This window comes from Anolis carolinensis, chromosome 3 (assembly GCF_035594765.1).
Source record: "Anolis carolinensis isolate JA03-04 chromosome 3, rAnoCar3.1.pri, whole genome shotgun sequence".
Classification (NCBI taxonomy): domain Eukaryota; kingdom Metazoa; phylum Chordata; class Lepidosauria; order Squamata; family Dactyloidae; genus Anolis; species Anolis carolinensis.
Window position 1 is genome coordinate 244898172 of NC_085843.1, and position 19128 is coordinate 244917299.

At 39.8% G+C, this 19128-nt stretch overlaps 1 protein-coding gene across 7 annotated transcripts in view; it reads left to right on the plus strand.

The window, feature by feature from the left end:
* The window catches only part of st6gal1 (ST6 beta-galactoside alpha-2,6-sialyltransferase 1), a 112861-nt gene that overhangs the window by 83176 nt on the left and 10557 nt on the right, over positions 1 to 19128 (plus strand). For 4 of the 7 annotated variants that reach the window (XM_016991924.2, XM_016991922.2, XM_016991923.2 and 1 more), the window contains 4 exons: positions 5603 to 6254; positions 8568 to 8665; positions 16483 to 16584; positions 16681 to 16855. In XM_016991924.2, coding sequence (XP_016847413.1) covers positions 5657 to 6254; positions 8568 to 8665; positions 16483 to 16584; positions 16681 to 16855 — 973 coding nt within the window. In that variant the 5' untranslated portion in view covers positions 5603 to 5656. Of the gene's footprint in view, positions 1 to 5602; positions 6255 to 8567; positions 8666 to 14085; positions 14194 to 16482; positions 16585 to 16680; positions 16867 to 18298; positions 18573 to 19128 lie in introns of those variants that run through there. The other 3 variants (XM_062974326.1, NM_001293129.1, XM_016991925.2) reach the window with 3 other exon arrangements.

Genomic DNA, 19128 nt, shown 5'->3' on the forward strand with positions numbered 1-19128 from the left:
TTTAACTACAGGTACAAGTACTGCCAGGAGTAGGATAATTTTAGTACACATTACATCTCTGGACATAATGAGTATTTAGAGCAATTCAATACTAGTTTGTTTCCAAGGATGTGTCTACAGTGTAGTTATTTCAGTTTGACCCCACTTTATCATTCAATGCTGTGGAATTGTAGGATTTGTAGTTCAGTGACAGGCCAGCACTTGTTCACATATAGTTTTTTTTTTTTAAAAAAAAACCTAACATGTTTATAGAATCATTGTTAGTAATGTTATAGCTGCAAGTGTCACATAACATCATAGTCACTTTTATCAGTAGGAGCCTCCGGTGGCCTAGGGGATAAAAGCCTCGTGACTTGAAGGTTGGATTGCTGACCTGAAAGCTGCCAGGTTCGAATCCCACCCGGGGAGAGCGCGGATGAGCTCCCTCTATCAGCTCCAGCTCCATGCGGGGACATGAGAGAAGCCTCCCACAAGGATGGTAAAACATCAAAACATCTGGGTGTCCCCTGGGCAACGTCCTTGCAGACGGCTAATTATCTCACTCCAGAAGCAACTCCGGTTGCTCCTGACATGAAAAAAAAATCTTTTATCAGTGGAATCCTTCCCCTTTAATCTTATTTTTAAAAGTCAGGAGAGTGTGTGATTTACTATATCTAATTTACTTAACCTTTTACTTTAGATTTATCAAATGCCTATCCCACCATAAATGAAATTCCTAATTCCACCCCCTGCAGTTTCTCTTACATCCATATTAGATACATACAGAATTAGATACATATAGGCAGGACATTAATTGATTTAACTAAGTAGTAATTCCGGCAAATCTTCTGCATTACCACAGCTTATGATTATATAAACAGTTTTATCTTGCACAATAGGCTCTCTAAGTATACAGGCTTCAGACAGCAAGGAAAAAAACTACTTGCAAATTACAGCTATAATGTGATGTATTCTAAACTGAAATATGCCAAATGTGAAAAATACATCAGTGACGTATAGTTTATAATATTTAGGAAACTTTTATCTCCCTCATTTTTATTCCTGTTCCTTTAACTCTTGTTCCTGGTCTGTTCTCAAAATTTATTTTTCTCTTTTCCTCTTATTCTATTTCCCATTTTATTTCAAGTCTAGCCATTCCAGTTGTTTTCTTTATTTTCCATGATTCCACATGAGTTCGGATCTCCAATGAGTGTATGATTTTCCACTGTGTGCCTTTTGTAATCTGCTTTATTCAGTCTTTTTACCACAGGGGCTACACTTTCCCTTAATTTTTCGGAGCTCTTCTTTTCAAAGTACTTTATTTCATTTTACTTACAGCCTTTCTACCCCACCCTTTAGCCAAAATGATTCAGACTGGATTATGAATTTGATAATTCCCTGCCCGTAGTCCTTCAATAGTGTATATACTGTACAATTTAATAAAGCATGAAACAAATGCACCTACACTGCAGAATTGTTGTTTTATTTCCTGCCTCCCCTTGTGGTTCAAGGCAAGGCACCACACAGTTAAAAAGATATCATTACGGAGGGCTTACAAGAACATGGATCTGACAAGGAACAAACAGATTTAGAACAGATTTTATGGCCTGAGAGGAATAAACCCATTGGGAAAATTGCAAACACTTATTGAAGTATGAAATGCGGGAAGAGCAAATAAAAGTGTGCATGTTGAGTTGGGCAAGAGATGTAGGACATAATATAACCTTAGCCACAAGGGAGAAGATGTGGAATAAAGGTTGTAAATTCACCAGTACAAGGGAATGGAAATAAAATTTCTACAAGATGTTTCATAGATGGTACATAACCTGCTAAATTAGCAAGAATAAATAAGGGCACTGATTAAAAATGCTGGAAGTGCAAAAAGAAAGAAACCCTTTTTCATGCTTGGCAGACTTGTTCAAAAGCCCATGCGTACTGGATAGCAGTTTTAAAAAATTACAAATTATTTTGAAACAAAACATTCTGTTTTAACCGGAAGCGTTTCTTACTGGGATTAGTGTTTGACACAATCGACAAAAAGGACATGATATTTTTTTCAGTATGTTGTTACTGCTGCTCGAATAGTATTTGCTCATCATTGGAAGGAAAGTGCAATTTCATCTGTGATGGAATGACTGACAAAACTTCTCAATTTGGCAGAATTGGATAAAGTATCCTGCCTTAAAAAAAAAACAATACAAAGATTTCAAGATAACTGGCATCTGTTTGCGAATTTTTTTAAAAGTTTGGGAAGATTAGCCATTAACCATTTTATGATAAAGAAGAACTTTAATGAGACTAACAACATGGAATAGAACTATTAGGTGGATATGTGAGATAGCTAGAGGTGTGAGAGAGATTATTTTGAAAATTTGATAGAACCACAACTTAGAATCATAGAATCATAGAATCATAGAATCATAGAATAGTAGAGTTGGAAGAGACCTCAAGGGCCATCTAGTCCAACCCCCCGCTAAGAAGCAGGAAATCGCATTCAAAGCACCCCCGACAGATGGCCATCCAGCCTCTGCTTAAAAGCCTCCAAAGAAGGAGCCTCCACCACGGCCCGGGGGAGAGAGTTCCACTGCCGAACAGCCCTCACAGTGAGGAAGTTCTTCCTGATGTTCAGGTGGAATCTCCTTTCCTGTAGTTTGAAGCCATTGTTCCGTGTCCTAGTCTGCAGGGCAGCAGAAAATAAGCTTGCTCCCTCCTCCCTATGACTTCCCCTCACATATTTGTACATGGCTATCATGTCTCCTCTCAGCCTTCTCTTCTGCAGGCTAAACATGCCCAGCTCTTTAAGCCTCTCCTCATAGGGCTTGTTCTCCAGACCCTTAATCATTTTAGTTGCCCTCCTCTGGACGCTTTCCAGCTTGTCAGCATCTCCCTTCATCTGCGGTGCCCAAAACTGGACACAGTATTCCAGGTGTGGTCTGACCAAGGCAGAATAGAGGGGGAGCATGACTTCCCTGGATCTAGACGTTATTCCCCTATTGATGCAGGCCAAAATCCCATTGGCTTTTTTAGCTGCCGCATCACATTGTAGGCTCATGTTTAACTTGTTGTCCACGAGGACTCCAAGATCTTTTTCGCACACACTGCTGTCAAGCCAGGCGTCCCCCATTCTGTATCTTTGATTTCCATTTTTTCTGCCGAAGTGAAGTATTTTGCATTTGTCCCTGTTGAACTTCATTTTGTTAGTTTCGGCCCATCTCTCTAGTCTGTCAAGATCGTTTTGAATTCTGCTCCTGTCTTCTGGAGTGTTAGCTATCCCTCCGAGTTTGGTGTCATCTGCAAACTTGATGATCGTGCCTTCTAACCCTTCGTCTAAGTCGTTAATAAAGATGTTGAACAGAACCGGGCCCAGGACGGAGCCCTGCGGCACTCCACTTGTCACTTCTTTCCATGATGAAGACGACGCATTGGTGAGCACCCTTTGGGTTCGTTCGCTTAGCCAATTACAGATCCACCTAACCGTAGTTTGTTATTTGTTATTATTTGTTAACCTGGGGCAGAGTCTAGAAGCAATTGAATAAATTTAATTGCATACAAGTAGATGATACTGTAGGATAAAGGACTGTTAGATAAATATGGAATATGTTTTTATTTTACATTAACACTTACAAAGGTATCTGAAGCTAAAACTAGTATGAATAGACACTAGTGAAGATGACTTGAACTGAGAAGACTTAAGTTGAAAGTGTTGGAAGAATATCAGTACTGATTTACTATATATGCAGTGTTTATATTGTCAGAGGCTTTCATGGCCGGAATCACAGGGTTATTGTGTTTTCCGGGCCGTATGGCCATGTTCCAGAAGGTACCTCACAACCTCTGAGGATGCCTGCCATAGATGTGGGTGAAACGTCAGGAGATAATACTTCTGGAACATGGCCATACGGCCTGGAAAACACACAACAACACTGTGTTTATATTGATTGTGTAAGGATTGTTTACTGTTTATTTATAGATCTATTATTGTATAATTATTAAAAATAATTTGGGGAAAACAAAATGCATAATTATAAAACATTATGTAAAATACACATATTAAATAGTATTTCTATGAAATACATCTATTCAAATACACAGAACAGAAATTAAAATACACTAAACATAAGTTGTGAATTTAAGATTCTTAGTTAAAATTGACTGGGTAGCCCTGCTGGAAAACAGAAGGGAAAAGGAAGAGGGGCTGATCAAGGGCAAGATCTTCCAGTGAGGCCCTGCTCTCGGTCCCGCCGCCGTCACAGGTGCGTTTGGCGGGGACGAGAGACAGGGCTTTTTCGGTGGTGGGTCCGTGGCTGTGGAACTCCTTGCCAAGGGAGATTAGGGAAGCCCCCTGACTCATGTCTTTTAGGAAGCAGCTGAAGACCTGGATGTGGGACCAAGCTTTTGGCCCATCCTAAGATACGGTTGATATAATCTGATGTATTTGTTGGATTGATGTGAAGTTGAATACAGACTGGCTCTCACTTTTGGCCCAATGCTACTGGCCCTGTTGTAATGGTCACACAGTGTTTTACTGTTTTAATGGGGTATGATATTGGTTTTTAAGTGTTTTTACGATTGTTTGTTTTTACTATATTTTGTATTATATGTGGCATTAATCTTGCCATTATGTAAAACCGCTCTGGGTCCCCCTGGGGGAGAAGAGCGGTATATAAATTAAATAAATAAATAAGATGGATGGATGGTATCCTTGAAGTGATTGGCTTGACCTTGAAGGAGCTGGGGGTGGCCGAGGTTGCTCTGGTGTGGGCTGGTCCATGAGGTCACGAAGAGTCAGAAGTGACTGGACAAATAAACAACAAACAGGCCTGCTGGAAGAGAGGGGTTTTCAATTGTGTTTTAAATTCCGACAGCTGGTTTAGTTGTCTGAACTCTTCCGGTCATTCCACAGTCTTGGGGCAGCCAGTGAAAAGGTCCTCTGGGTGATGGTCACTATTTGAGTTCTGGCAGGATTGCAGGAGTAGTCCTCAAGAGGACCTCAGTGTCCTAAGCAGTGGATTCTACTGTAGAAGGTGACCATTTAGGTAACCTGGACCCACATTTCTTCTGTTTAACTACCACTTTTGCCAAAACTCTGTCACTGTCAACACCATTCTCCAACTTTCTCCTAACCAGAAGATCTATTCTCAATATCCTACTGCTTGGTACTAAATATATTCTTCTCCAGATTGGCCCTGCAGTTCTCTCTTATGTCAAGAGATCTAGTAATGTCCGTGGATCTAGTAATCAGACCTCCAGGCGACCAGTCTGGAGTTGTCAGAGTGAAAACTGGATCTTTAGAGGTTATTTGTAAGTAGAGTTGGTTAGAAGACATTAATGATAAGCAACAACTGCAAAAAAAAATTCTCACCTGCATTAATGGCATAGCAACCATTGCTACTTTTGAATTTAGCAACTGTAGACTGCTTACTGTTCTGGACATGTGGATGTGGTCTGTATTGAGTTCAGACCTTGTTCGAACCTGTTTTCCTTAAATGTAATACTAGTTGGGAACAATTTTTAGAACAGTATCTCTCAACAAAGTAGAGACTACGTTTAAAAGGCATCAACCATGCTATTGATGTCCCCAGCCTTTTAAATGTTTTTCTTATTTATGTATTTTTCCTTTCAGGCCCAACTTCCAGACTGAAGTTGATCTCTCCAACCTGATGCATCATCATACATTATGGTTCATGTCAGCTCATTCAGAAAATGTATATACGTTCTCCTGGCATTTATTTTGGTTTTGACTATTTGTTTGTGGAAGGAAACCCGGAAGGGTGTCATTTTTTCTCTAAGGTTAGAAGGACGATCTGACCACATACCGTGGAAGATGTGGCGATGGGGCACCTCAAAAGAAGAACCAGTCCAAGAAGTAGCTGTCATTGCCACCGGCAAGGTCCCTTTGTTATCAAACACTGAAGTTAACCTCTCTACAAAAGTGACAAGAAGCAATTTAATTATCAAAGTATGGAACAAAGACAGTACATCCCAAAGCCTCCATCCCAGATTGCAGAAGGCAAGGCAAACCTATTTGAAAATTAACAAGTATAAGGTGAATTATTCTGGACCGAAGCATGCTCATAAACTCAGACCTAAGGAACTGTTATGTCAGCTTCGAAATCGGCTGGATTTCAGGATGATAACTGCTACAGATAGTCCCTTCGATATATCAGAATGGGAGCCATATGTGCCAAAGGGAAACATCAGCATAAAACTGGGCCGATGTGCTGTTGTGTCTTCAGCAGGATCCATGAAGTCATCCCATTTGGGGGAAGATATAGGTCTGTGTTATTCTATTGCAATAGAAATGATGATGATGATGAGGGTGGTGGTGGTGGTGATGGTGATTATGTTGATGTTGATGAAAGTCTATGATACTTAGGGCTTTCAGTTTTGGAGGGTTAGAAAGGATAATTCTCAGTTGATTGGATTTCAAAGAATCATAACTTTGATTCTTTGAAACAAACCAACATTAAGCCATGCCACCTTTTTTTCAACAAATGGTAAAGGTAAAGGTTTCCCCCTGACATCAGGTGCAGTAGTGTCTGATGCTAGCGGTTGATGCTCATCTCAATTTCTAAGCCAAAGAGCCAGCATTGTCCGTAGATGCCTCCAAGGTCATGTGGCCGGCATGCATGGAGCACCGTCACCTTCCCACCGGAACAGTACATATTGATCTACTCACATTTGCATGTTTTCGAACTGCTAGGTTGGCAGAAGCTGGGGCTAACAGTGGGTGCTCACTTCACTCCCTGGATTCGAACCGCCAGCCTTTCAGTCAGCAAGTTCAGCAGCTCAACTGCTGCTCCACCGGGGGCTCCTACAACAAATGGTAGTGAAGATTAAAGTTCTAGATTGCCATTTGTTTAAAATGTATGGAGGATTTCCCCATTTTCTTTCTTTTAATTTCTCTGGAGGACAGAGAAAATGTGAGGGAGCATATGATACTCAGAAAAAGCCAGTCTTGTTCCAACAGGATAAACATAGACTGTTGTGACATCCATATTGTAAGCAGTGGTTATGGGAATTCAGAACAAATGTGATGGAATCAGTCCTGGTCCTTTAAAATCTAAACTATATTTGACAGTATTATCCAGTCTAGTCTTTATGATGTAATGGTCCCTATTTTAAATCAAGTTGTAACTTACACTTAATAATTATGATTGATTTATGATTGACAGTAGGTTCAGGCTTTACTAACAAAGGCACATTAATTCTAACATTTAAGTTTAAGTAAAACTTCATGCAATTGCAACTTCCCTGGAATAGATGTAATGTAAAAGCTTCACAAGATTGGTTGAAACCCCATCTCAGCCATGAAATCAGCAGGTGCAATTTCAGGCTCTGTACTCAATGTAGTTTTGTACCCCATGGAATAGATGTAAAGATTACTGAGAAAATACTGTTACACTGTATTTATAAACTTATCGACACCACTGTAAACTGTCCTGAAATCCTTTCAATGAGGGTGGCTTGGGAATAGTTTCTTTAATGAAATGAATGATTTAATTATGCTGGTGTAGCACTTTCAACCCTCTCAAATATAATACAAATCATTAAAGGCAAAGATTCACCTGTTAAGTGTCAATTCCAGCAAGGCTCTCAATAGCAGCAAACGGGAAAGAATACTCAAAATCACAGCAGCCCAATACTAAAACAGTATAATATCACATAAACCCATGACATTGTTCTGTAGTTTTGCCTGACAGACTGAATCACTCTTTCCAGATCGTCAGGATTCATAGTCACTATTATTTCAGTAATGTCTGAGCTAAGGTCCCATCTACACTGCTATATAATGAAATATATACTGAAACTGCATTATATGGTGAATGTAGATTCATTTAATACAGATAATAATCATCATCATCATCATCATCATTATTTATACCCCGCCACCATCTCCCCAATGGGGACTCGGGGCGGCTTACATGGGGCCATGCCCAGAACAATATAATATAACAGAATATAAAAAGAACAACAAATCATAACATATTGAACATTACAATAAATGATAATATACAGTACAACGCAAAATCAGCAGTTAGTTTTGTTCCACTTTTTTAATTCCATAAATGCCACCAGAGCGTAGTTTATGAAAAGTATTTTGCACTTTTTCTCTTATAAGCAGTGCTTTTCATGTATACAGTATATCTATTCGATTTCTAAAATGTCAGCGGGATCCCTTGTCAATGGATTGATGTGTTTGCTCCAGATTTTAATCTGAATTTTAAAGGAGTTATTGAATCTGTTGACCCTATCCTTCCCATAGATTTTCACTCTTTTAAAGATCAAACTGAAACCCAGAATGGATTCACTTCTCTGTTAAAACAAGACCCACAATTGCCTGGCATTTTGCTTTCTGCTGAAATTGGACTTTCCCAAATAGTATTATTTTATAGGAGCAGACACATGTACACTGAGTGGAAGGTGACTGTGTAAATAAATTTTTCTCACATTCACAGTGGAAAGTTTGGTTGTAGTAAAGCTAATGTTTATTACTGACTATCCCCCAACAACAGCTACAAAGATCAAAATAGATTTTTATGTCTTGAGTCTATCAGATATCTTGAATGTATGCTTTCTGTTTTTAGATAGTCATGATGCTGTGCTGCGGTTTAATGGGGCCCCTATCAAAGGATTTCAGGCTGATGTAGGAGAGAAAACCACAATTCGCCTTGTAAATTCCCAGGTAAGTCGCCTGGTGATAAGGAAAGCAAAGGAAGGTGGGCCATTTTGGATTAGTAATGTAAGGGATTTTATGAGGATTTGCTTCCACTCTATTGACTGTGCAACCCCCTCTGTCCTGTAAAGATAAAGAACCAATGAAATTGAAAGAGGATTTTAAAACAATTTTTCTACTGTAGAAAGAGGATAGCAAAGGGTTTTTTGTGTATTTTTTTAAAGAGCATTTTATGAAGAGAGGAAAAGAAATCTTGTACTGAAACTCAGTGCACTTTGTTATGTTTGATTTTTCTAAATATAATACCCTTAGCCTTACAGATACAAAAGCAATCAGAGTTTGCATCATGAAACCAAACTGCACGTGGCACGATACCGCATTAGAAGGCATTTCAAGTTGTATTTCTCACTTAGTAAAAACTGCTGGGCACAGTGAAAATATTCATCAGGGCACATAGGAAGGGGACATTTATGTTACGGGTTTGTTGAAAAACAAACTGCGTGCAGTCCTGTCCAGACTTATCCAGTCTGTTGTTGTATCCACAATGAGCAAAAGAAAAACAAGCCACAAAAATGGAAGAGAAAATCAAAATTTACTCTTAAGTAGCAGAGTCAAAAATCATAATAAAACTTCCAGCAACAAAACTCACATAAAGTCTCTGGCATTAAATTCATGCATCTTCATAGTAGGCTCTCAGCAAGCATTCAGTAAGTCCCCCAGAAGACATTGCAAACATTTCCCAGATATACCCCATTCAGGGAGTGGCTCAAGCCTGTTAGCCCTGATTGTTCCAATTACTCAACCATGAGTTGTAATTAACCAGGTGTTTTTCTCTTAACACACACTTACACAAGTAGTGATCCCACAGAAACTTAGTCACATACATGCATATACAGTAATAATTTAGACAGTCCCTTCCTAAACACAGTCTTAATAAATGGCTTCCCAGTCCCACATACACTACTAGTATTAAACTTGGAATAGAATGTTTTCATTGGTTCCTTTGAGAGCTCCCCGCCCCAAAGCCTAACACACAGTGCAGTGGAAGATAAGTCTTTTCATCAGGTTGATGAAAAGGCTTTCATCTTAGTCCTAATTGCTGTGATTTTAGGGCAGTAAAGAATAACCATTAATTTTTACGTCCTTGATTTTGCTGGGGGAGGCAAGGGGAGGCTTTTGGTAGGGCTACACAAGATGTCTGGTAGAAAATGGAGCAAGCTTGTATTCTGTTGCTCTAGTGATCAAGACACCAAACCAGTGGATCCAAATTACGAAACATAAAGACTGCACATAAATATTTTGAAAGGTGTTCTTGATGGTACAATTTGTTGAATAGTGGCATGGATTGCTTAAAACAATGGTTCTCAACCTGTGGGTCCCCAGCTGTTATGGCCTACTATTCCCAGATATCCCAGCTAGTTTACCAGCTGTTAGGATTTCTGGGAGTTGAAGGCCAAAACATCTGGGAACCCATAGGTTAAGAACCACTGGCTTTGTATTGGATTCTCCTCTGGAAATCTTAATCTGTTTACTACTCATTACTAAATCCTATGGATGTCAGTGAGTCTGTTCTAATTATGGCTAAATCTGGATCCAGCCCATAAATTTTGTATCATAGCCTGAAATTTCTTTTCCTTATCCATGTAGATTACCTTTAATAGGGAACATAATTTTAAGACCTACCAGTCTTTGGCTAGGTATGTTTCTGAGTCTGAATCTGGCCAGAAGCAGAATCCATGAATTCTGCAGTGAAACTGTAATTGTAAACCTCTTCATTACATGTATTCTTTCTGCATCCTTAATCCATCTTGGATACAATGGCGTTTAGGCTCAAGAGACTCCATGTTGATCGCAGCTGTCGCCATCAACTGGTTTGATTGATCATAACAGCAGGGTAGGTGAAGCCCCCTGCAGAAAATTATATGTTATGGCGGGAATGGAGCAGCTGAAAGCTAATCCTTCCTTAAGCATTCACATTCACGGCCATAAAGGCCTCTCTGTGGGCAATGACCCTTTCAATATTCCTCCACAGACTTGGAGACAGCAGCAGGAAAAATAATTCATATCTATTACAAGGACCAAGAGATAGGCCTTTAAATTAAGATTGATATAAAAATTACTTGATACACAGAAGTCATATGCTCTTTATGAATACTGTAATATTTATTAATAAATCTGATAGTGTTTACAAGACAGATCACAGAGACAGTTAAGTAGGAATCAGCAAGACAGTCAAGACAGTAAATATTTAAATAGTTAAAAAAGCAGGCAGTTCATTAGGAACAGTGCAAAAGAACAGGACATGTAAATCTGGTAGCAGTTAAGTGACTGCTGATGAAGAGCAGAAAAGTCCCTGAAAGCAGGCATCTGAAGCTGTTGCAGTATTGGTGCCTGGTACTCAGCTAAAAATAGCCAAAAGTATCTGGGGACTGGATATTAATGAAGCAGATGAGTTAACGGATAAGCAAGAGCAAGTTCATGAGAAACTGACCTTTTTACAACATACAGAATCTCTGGAACACGAACAGGACAAAACGGAGTCCTTTCTGTTTAAAGGTGCCTTATCCTAGTATTTATGGGTCTGGATCAGCCAAAGGCACCAGATCCCATCTCATTTTAGAAACTAAGCAGGGTCAGCCCTGGTTAGTACTTTAATGAGAGATCACTAATGATTGTCAGGTGTTGTAGGAAATATTTTAGGGTTAGGAATTGCAAAACTATTTCTCAGTATCCCTTTTCTAAGAAAATCCTATGACATAAGGTCAAACATGCCCCTCATAGGTCAGGAGACTATGCACACATCTACACAGGCAAAAAAAGGTTCAGGTCAATGACCTTAACCTTTATTGTCTTTTTGCTGTTATAGTGGCTCCTGGCCATTCCTGTATACCATTGTTGATGTTAGCAAAAGCGTCCATGCAACTTTGAGATGGAAGGGGGAAAAGAGGAGGTGGCAACCCCGCAGAGCTCAAGGAAAGTGGGATGGTCGTGTGAAGAGCGGGGCTGGTTCCAAGTAAAAAACAGCCCAACTCTTCACATTATCCCAAAGTACTGAGTTGTTCCCAGAGCACTCCCCAACTTTGCCAAACATGGGGAAAACCACGTTAAGCAGCCTTGCCCCACACTGGAGATGAGAGGGCCTTGTCTGCCATGTGAATACCATGGAGCTGACTATCTCCTGAGTTGGGTTAAAGTGCCTGTGTAGATATTCCCTATGTTTTGCCCTCATTGGTACACTTGGAGAAACCACTGTTTTTCAAATTTTGTTATAACATGAGAAGACCTCTTTCTTGATGATTTATCTGCTAAGTGACTCTAGTATAGTGGTTCTCAGCTTGTGGGTCCACAAGTGCAGTGGGTCCCCCAGATGCTTTGGCCTACAACTCCCAGAAATCCCAGTCAGTTTATCAGTTGTTAGGATTTCTGGGAGTTGAAGGCCAAAACATCTGGGGACCCACTGCACTTGTAAGTAATTCTTTGTTCAAACAGAGGACTGACCAGGCTTGCTCCCAAGATGCCCTTGCAGCTACATTTGGAAGAAATTCCTCCAAGGAAACCAGTTATCATTTCCAATGCAGGCATACCTCCATTAACAAAATATCTGCCAAAGAAACTTCTAAAAAAGTTTCTTTTAAAAAAAGAATTGGTAATTGAAAGATTGTTGATGGCTGGGGAAACATGGACTTTTGGTATCATGTTGGAGGAGCATGTCTTCAATGAACAAACAATAAAGCCTGAATTGGAAAATAGTAGGATTCCACTCTAACCACTCATACTATATCTGTGTGCAGTTGTCTCTATAATCCCTTGCGTGATCAGTAAACAGAGAAAGTAAAACAAATCATCATAAAAATGAAAGCTGAATCATATTGACCTGCTCTCATACCTATTGTTATATGTTATTTGTGCCTTTGGTACCAAATTTTATGGCAAAAAATAATACCCAAGAACACACTTTGTTAGCTGAAGTATGCCTGCATTCTCATTGAGGAACATCATGACGGCAAACAGGAAAATTCTTCAAATTAGCGTGAAAACCAAGTTTTGAAAACTAGGAGTGAAAGCCAAATCCTGGAAACGTGTGTTCCTTTGTGCATTAGGAACAGAAAGCAGCTTCATTAGGTCTTTGGGTTATTTATTTATTTCGTGTCAAAAGCATTGTACAACAAATACATTTCAAATAATGGGGAAAAAAGAAAAAAAGAAATCACAAGCAACTAAATAGTTTTGGACCAAAAGTGGGCAACAGCAACAGCATTGTCTGTAGCTTTAAACAACTCCTCCTCCGTACATGAGGCAGGGCATTGTGGGCAAGCATACATGTGCTGAGTTGTTTGTTCAGTAGTGCCACCTTACCAAGTTGTCTTTTGATCTGCCCACTCCACTTCTGAGTCTGTTCAGGGACTTCCAAATTGCCCATTCTTGGTTTGCCCCTGGAGGAAGACCCTCGAGGGGTCCATCCAGTTGCAATTGCCAGGTTTAGCTGCCCAGAGGGACACCCTTGCTGTTGCTGGAGGAACATCAAGAGGAGTAGTGGTTCTCATGAAGCCCTTCCTTGATTTGAGTCTGGTGGGAGGAGGGTGATAGCCATGCAGTGGGTGGCTTTCACAATGTTCGTGATAGCCATGCAGTGGGTGGCTTTCACAATGTTTCACAAAGGTCTTTGGGTGAAATGCTCACTTTGATAAATGCATGCAAGTTTCCCAAACATTTTGAAAGCAATTGCTTTTACAGGGGAAATCCAGAGGTCCTTTCAGACTACACAATTGTAGTACGGCGATTCTACTTTTAACTGCTACAGCTGCAACCTATAAAAAACTTTGGATTTTCAATTTAGTGAAGATACTTAGAATTCTCAGCTAGAGAATTTACAGAATTACAAATCCCAGGATTCTATTAGATGCAGCATGTAGAATTAAGTCCCTTGGGTATAGTGTAAAAAGTTCTCAAAAGTGATATAATCACATATATCAGAGTGGGATTCTTTTCTGTCCCTCTTACCTTCCCATTTCCACTTCACTCCCCATTCATTTTTCCCTCTCTCACAGCCACACTTACACTGATGTCACAGCTTCACAGTTTAAACACGTTGAATCCTGGCTCAGTCAATGGATGATACAAACTCAGGGCCCATATAACCCAGAATATCAAGAAAATCCCACAATATCTGCTTTGAACTGGGTTATTTGAGTCCACACTGCCTTATATTACAGTTCAAAGCAGAAAATGTGGGATTTTATTCAGCTGTGTAGCAGGGGCATGAATGAAGTTATCACTGACACATTCAGTTCCCAGTGTAATGTCACCACAAATTGATCTATTCTATTCTTTCTAATGCTCCTTTGAATTAATGCAGCCAGTGTTGAATTGGAGATATTACTATAGCTTTTTTGTGTCTGTTTCTTCCCTTGTACAAAATTGCTTTGAAGATTGCCAGTCACAATCAGCCACTTTGAAATTTGAGTGCTAGTAAGGCGAAAAAAGCCTTTAAAACAAAGAAAGCACTTCATAATTGAACCCAACTCTCTGAAAATATGGTACGTCTTCCTCCTTCTATGTTGTATTTATCTCTAGTCTGACTGATAAGTGTTTTGTTTCCTTGGGTCAGAGAGGGCTGATCTTTTACAAAAAGCTTTTTGCAAGACTATTGCAAGTTTTATTCTTGAGATTAGTCATTTTTAATCATTTTTCTTTTTTTTAATCTGTGACTTCCTTTGGTTATATATGTCTGTGCTGTGATATTGTTAGTATATGCCAACAAAGGCTGTTATTGTTGTTAAACAAAGAATGACTATTTAAGGAAGTGTTGCCTCAGTTTTGATTTCCCCTTTTCTCTGAAATGCCTCAATGACTTTTACGGAAAAAAACCCACTTTTAGTTCAGCCCTGAAATATTAGCATGTTCTAGCTTTAAACTTTCCACCATCACAATACTTTCGGTCTTTGTATCAGTGATGTGCATGCAGTACTATTACTCAATGATGAAAGATAACTTGTAAGGTCATTTCATATGGGCTCAGGAGTCTCCGGTGGCACAATGGGTAAAACCCTTGTGCTGGCAGGACTGCTGACCGAAAGGTTGGTGATTCGAATCCGGGAAGCAGGGTGAGCTCCCGTCTGTCAACTCTAGCTCCACATGTGGGGACATAAGAGAAGCCTCTCACAGAATGGTAAAACATCTAACACCCTGGGCAACGTCCTTATATATGGCAATTCTCTCACACCAGAAGCAATTTGCAGTTTCTCAAGTCACTTCTGACACAAAATATTGGCTCAAGTTAGGCAATGCAAGGCTAAGGGTGATGTCTTAACAGTCCTGTCCCTTCATCTGCAGCTATGAAATAAGGTCAACATATGTGAAAGGTGACATTTAATAGGGAACAAGTGTGGTATGTTTTGGCCTGTAGATGTTTTAAGGCCTTTTCCAGAAGACAGTAAAAACAATGTAAAGAATAATGCAGGAATATGTACATGTTAACATAAAAAAGATAAAATAATTTCTCATACCTATATATTACATTAGTCTCTACAAACTTATAGCAGAAATGTACTGAATGGCAAAAGAATTCCAAGTTTGATATCTTACTTCATGAGTGGAAGTTGGAACAAACAAATTGAAATTCAAGGGCACTGTGGACATGACTGGACTGAAAATAATATCTGAAAACTCCCAATTATTTAGTCTGAATGGAAGAAATTCTGCTTCTCCATTAAGACTTACAAGAGCCAATTTAATTTTTTTTAAATCTCTTTTCAGTGTGTTTTTGAAATGTGTACATAATTTATTTTCTCTAACACATTGAATTTGAGGTGAACTGCAAAATGATTTTGTTCCACAGTATGACTCACTAAAGGGATACCTGTTCTGCTGCCTCTTATATTGCAAAGATTTTCTCCTTTATGCTTTTTCAGAGGGCTAGTTGATTTTTTCACATCACACTAGAGTTTAAAGATCAGGCAAAGGGTATGCATCCCATTTGAAATCTTGTGGCTGCATCCTGCAGAATCTGGGGCTTATAGTTTATTTTTACTTTATTTTTATTTGCCATGTTTATACCTGCCCTTCTCACCCCGAAGGGGACTTAGAGTGGCTTGCATATATGTAGGCAACAATTCGATGTCATACAAATATACATTCAGAAAATAACATATACATTAAAACCAACAGTTAAAAACATCTAGTAGTTTAGGGGAGTGGACTTTAAAATGCTCAGTCAGAGAAGTCCTGGGTCTTACTAAACTAAAGAGTTTCTAATTTTTGCACTGGGTGGCATAAATGCAAACACAGCTGTTACTGGTAGTAAAATGGGGCAAGATATTTGCAAACTACCGCATATACTCAAGTATAAACTGAGTTTTTCAGCCCTTTTTTAGGGCTGAAAAAGCCCCCCTCGGCTTATACTCGAGTGAGGGTCTTGGCCGGCTTATACTCGAGCATATAGGTAATCAGAGTTGAACAGTGTTATTTTATTAAAGACTTCCTGTTATTGTAAATTATAGTTTTATGTCTGTCTGGGAGTAGAAGTTACCCTGTCTGTATTTGTGCATTATGTTTCTATCACTTCCTACCCTCCATCACATGCAGACATCCTTATATACTTTCTAGCTCTACACAGGCATTCAGGCAAATGCATTTGTACTTAAAATGAGGAGGGGAGATGTGGGTATGCATCTCCCCTCCTCCAAAACATATGTGTTTTGATATATGTATTCTGTTGTATGTATTTTAAGCTATCCATAACAGTTATAAATTATAAAGCCATGCTTTTCATGGTTTTCTAATGAGCAGAATGCGTTTAATCTCACCACCTCTTTTATCACTCCCAGCTTATTACTGTTGAAGAAAAAAAGTTTCTTGCAGACCCACAGTATAACTTTGGAACCTTAATTTTATGGGATCCAGCACCTTATCACTCAAGTATTAAAGAGGTAAGTTATGTGAGAAGATGAAACTTTCTGGAGAATATTTCTGTATGTGGCCACTATTTATAGAAGATTTCCTATTCTTTCAATTTTTGGTTTCAGTGGTATAAAAAACCAGACTACAATTTTTATGGAAGTTTCAAGCACTATAGGAAAAAGTATCCAAAACAACCCTTTTATATCCTGAATCCGCACATGCAGTGGCAGCTCTGGGATATCCTTCAAGAAAACTCCCCTGAAGATATTCAGCCAAATCCACCATCTTCAGGAATGCTTGGTAAGTTGATTGCAGAACAGATCCAGAAATCCTTCTCTTTGTTCTTCTGGTTTTGTACTTAGGATCTAGATCTAATTAGGGACCCCACCGCCTACATTAGCAAAATGTCACGGTTGAGTGTTTGTTAGTTTGTATGTGAAAACCCTCACACACACACACACATGCACGCACACACATAGGAGTCTGGCATGTAGCCGGGGGGGGGAGATTTGAGGGGCTTCAGCCCCCCCCCCCCGAAATTCTCAGGGTTGTCCATGAGAAGGCGTTACTGGTACATGGCACAGTGGCATCTTTGTCCGCGCCTGAGCACTCGGCGCATTCTCTTTCCTTTTCGGTGCCCCTGGTTTCAGCCTTTGGCGCCGGGAGAGGAAGGGGAGTGCGCCAACAGCCCAGGCACCAAAGAGGATGCCGCCGCACCACAGACCATTTGGAGGCCACAATAGGCCTTTGCGCCCATGCACTTGGCAGGCCTTTTCGCCCGTGCACTCGGCAGATCTTCACGCCTGTGCATTGAAGTCTCGCCACACTCGTGGCTGGGAGTGGAGTGCGTCGAGCCCGTTGGCTGTCTTCGGGGACTCTCTGGATCCAGGTAAACAACAACTCCCATTTGAAAAGGGGCAATCATTCCTCAATCCCTGCCTCTGTGCACAGTTGGGCACATTGGCTCTATATGTCAAATTTAGTCCAGATCCAGCGTTAGCTTGGTTCAATGCCCTCTGGATAAGGGCGCACTGCAACTCCCAGATCCAAGGTCAATCACCCCCAATCCCCGCCTGTCCTGTATGCACAGTTGGCCATGTTTGGTCCAGATATGATGTTGGCTGCCTTCGGTGCTTTCTGGATCCAGGTAAACAACAACCACCATTGGAAAAGGGCAATCATTCCCCAGTCCCTGCCTGTATGCACTGTTGTGCACATTGGCTCTATGTGCCAAGTTTGGTCCAGATCCAGCATTGGCTTGGTTCAATGTCCTGTTTTTATTATTATTATTATTATTATTATTATTATTATTATTATTATTATTATTAAACAGTTCTACATTAAAATGAAGTTAGTTATGCTACTAATATGCTGCCTCCAAAGACAGGTGCATCAGGCAAATCCAGGGACTAATTCTGTAGAAGATTATTTCAGAGTTGCGGTGTTAATACCATGTGTCGATTCCCTCATACAGAACATTACTGAAAGGTTCATGTCAAATGAAGACATTTTAACCAGTTTCCAGGTTCTCCTCCCTCAGTTTTCATGTCTAGACAAAGTTCACCATATGGAACAACTGTCAGAATACTTTGAAAATGACACAGCACTTGCTTCCGTCAAGGCTGAGTACATAATGTAGTGTAATATTACACCAATTAAGAAAGATACTGAGGTACTTAAAGTCTTGGAACGATGTGACAAAACCTACTATTGGTCAATAAATTTCCTTTTTGACTGTGTTAGCTACTCTACCAGTAACGACATGCAGTGTGGAAAGATCGCTTTCAACCATGAAGAGAGTGAAAAGTGTATCTAGAAGTTTAATGACAGACCATAGACTTAGTGGACTAGCAATGATTTCCATCCATCAGGACATCACTATCAAACCAGAAAAAAGTAATTGACAAAATAGCTGGGGAGAAGAAAAGAAGACTGTTGCTGTAAAGTAAAAAATAAGTCAAAAAGTATTCTAAACATTTTGTTAATGAAAGTAAATAAATAACATTTATTATTCAAACTGTTGTTTATTCATATCATGATCTGATCACCATGCTCAATATATCCCATATGCATGGGGGTATTGGGATAACAATACAAAAGGTTTGCTAGGGTAGATCCTCTCTCATTCAGACTCAGCCCCTCCCCCGAATCAAAATCCTGGCTACGGGCCTGATAGGAGGGATAATTGCCTCCTATTGCATTTCTCTAGGTACACAAAACTATCTAATTTTGTAAATTAAGGGGAGACATGCACACAACTGCCTTACAATAGTCTGTGAGCTAATAGGTTGTTGTCAGCAGCTGAGTGGTAACAGAAGTCAAAGGAACCTAGGATTGAAATATATTTAAAGGGAATTGAAAATGACTATTTTTCAGCTCCTCTGATCTTCCTGTTGTTGTAGAAGAGGTGACTGCCCCAGGACATTAAAATAGTGGTATCTACTCCTCTTGCTTCAGAAAGGAGAGTAGATTACTGAATAGGGCTATATGGTGCCCTTCTGCATCACAGAAAGATTCTACATTTGTTGTCAAATTCCATAGTAAATTTGTCATTGCTGATTCCAGCAGCAAAA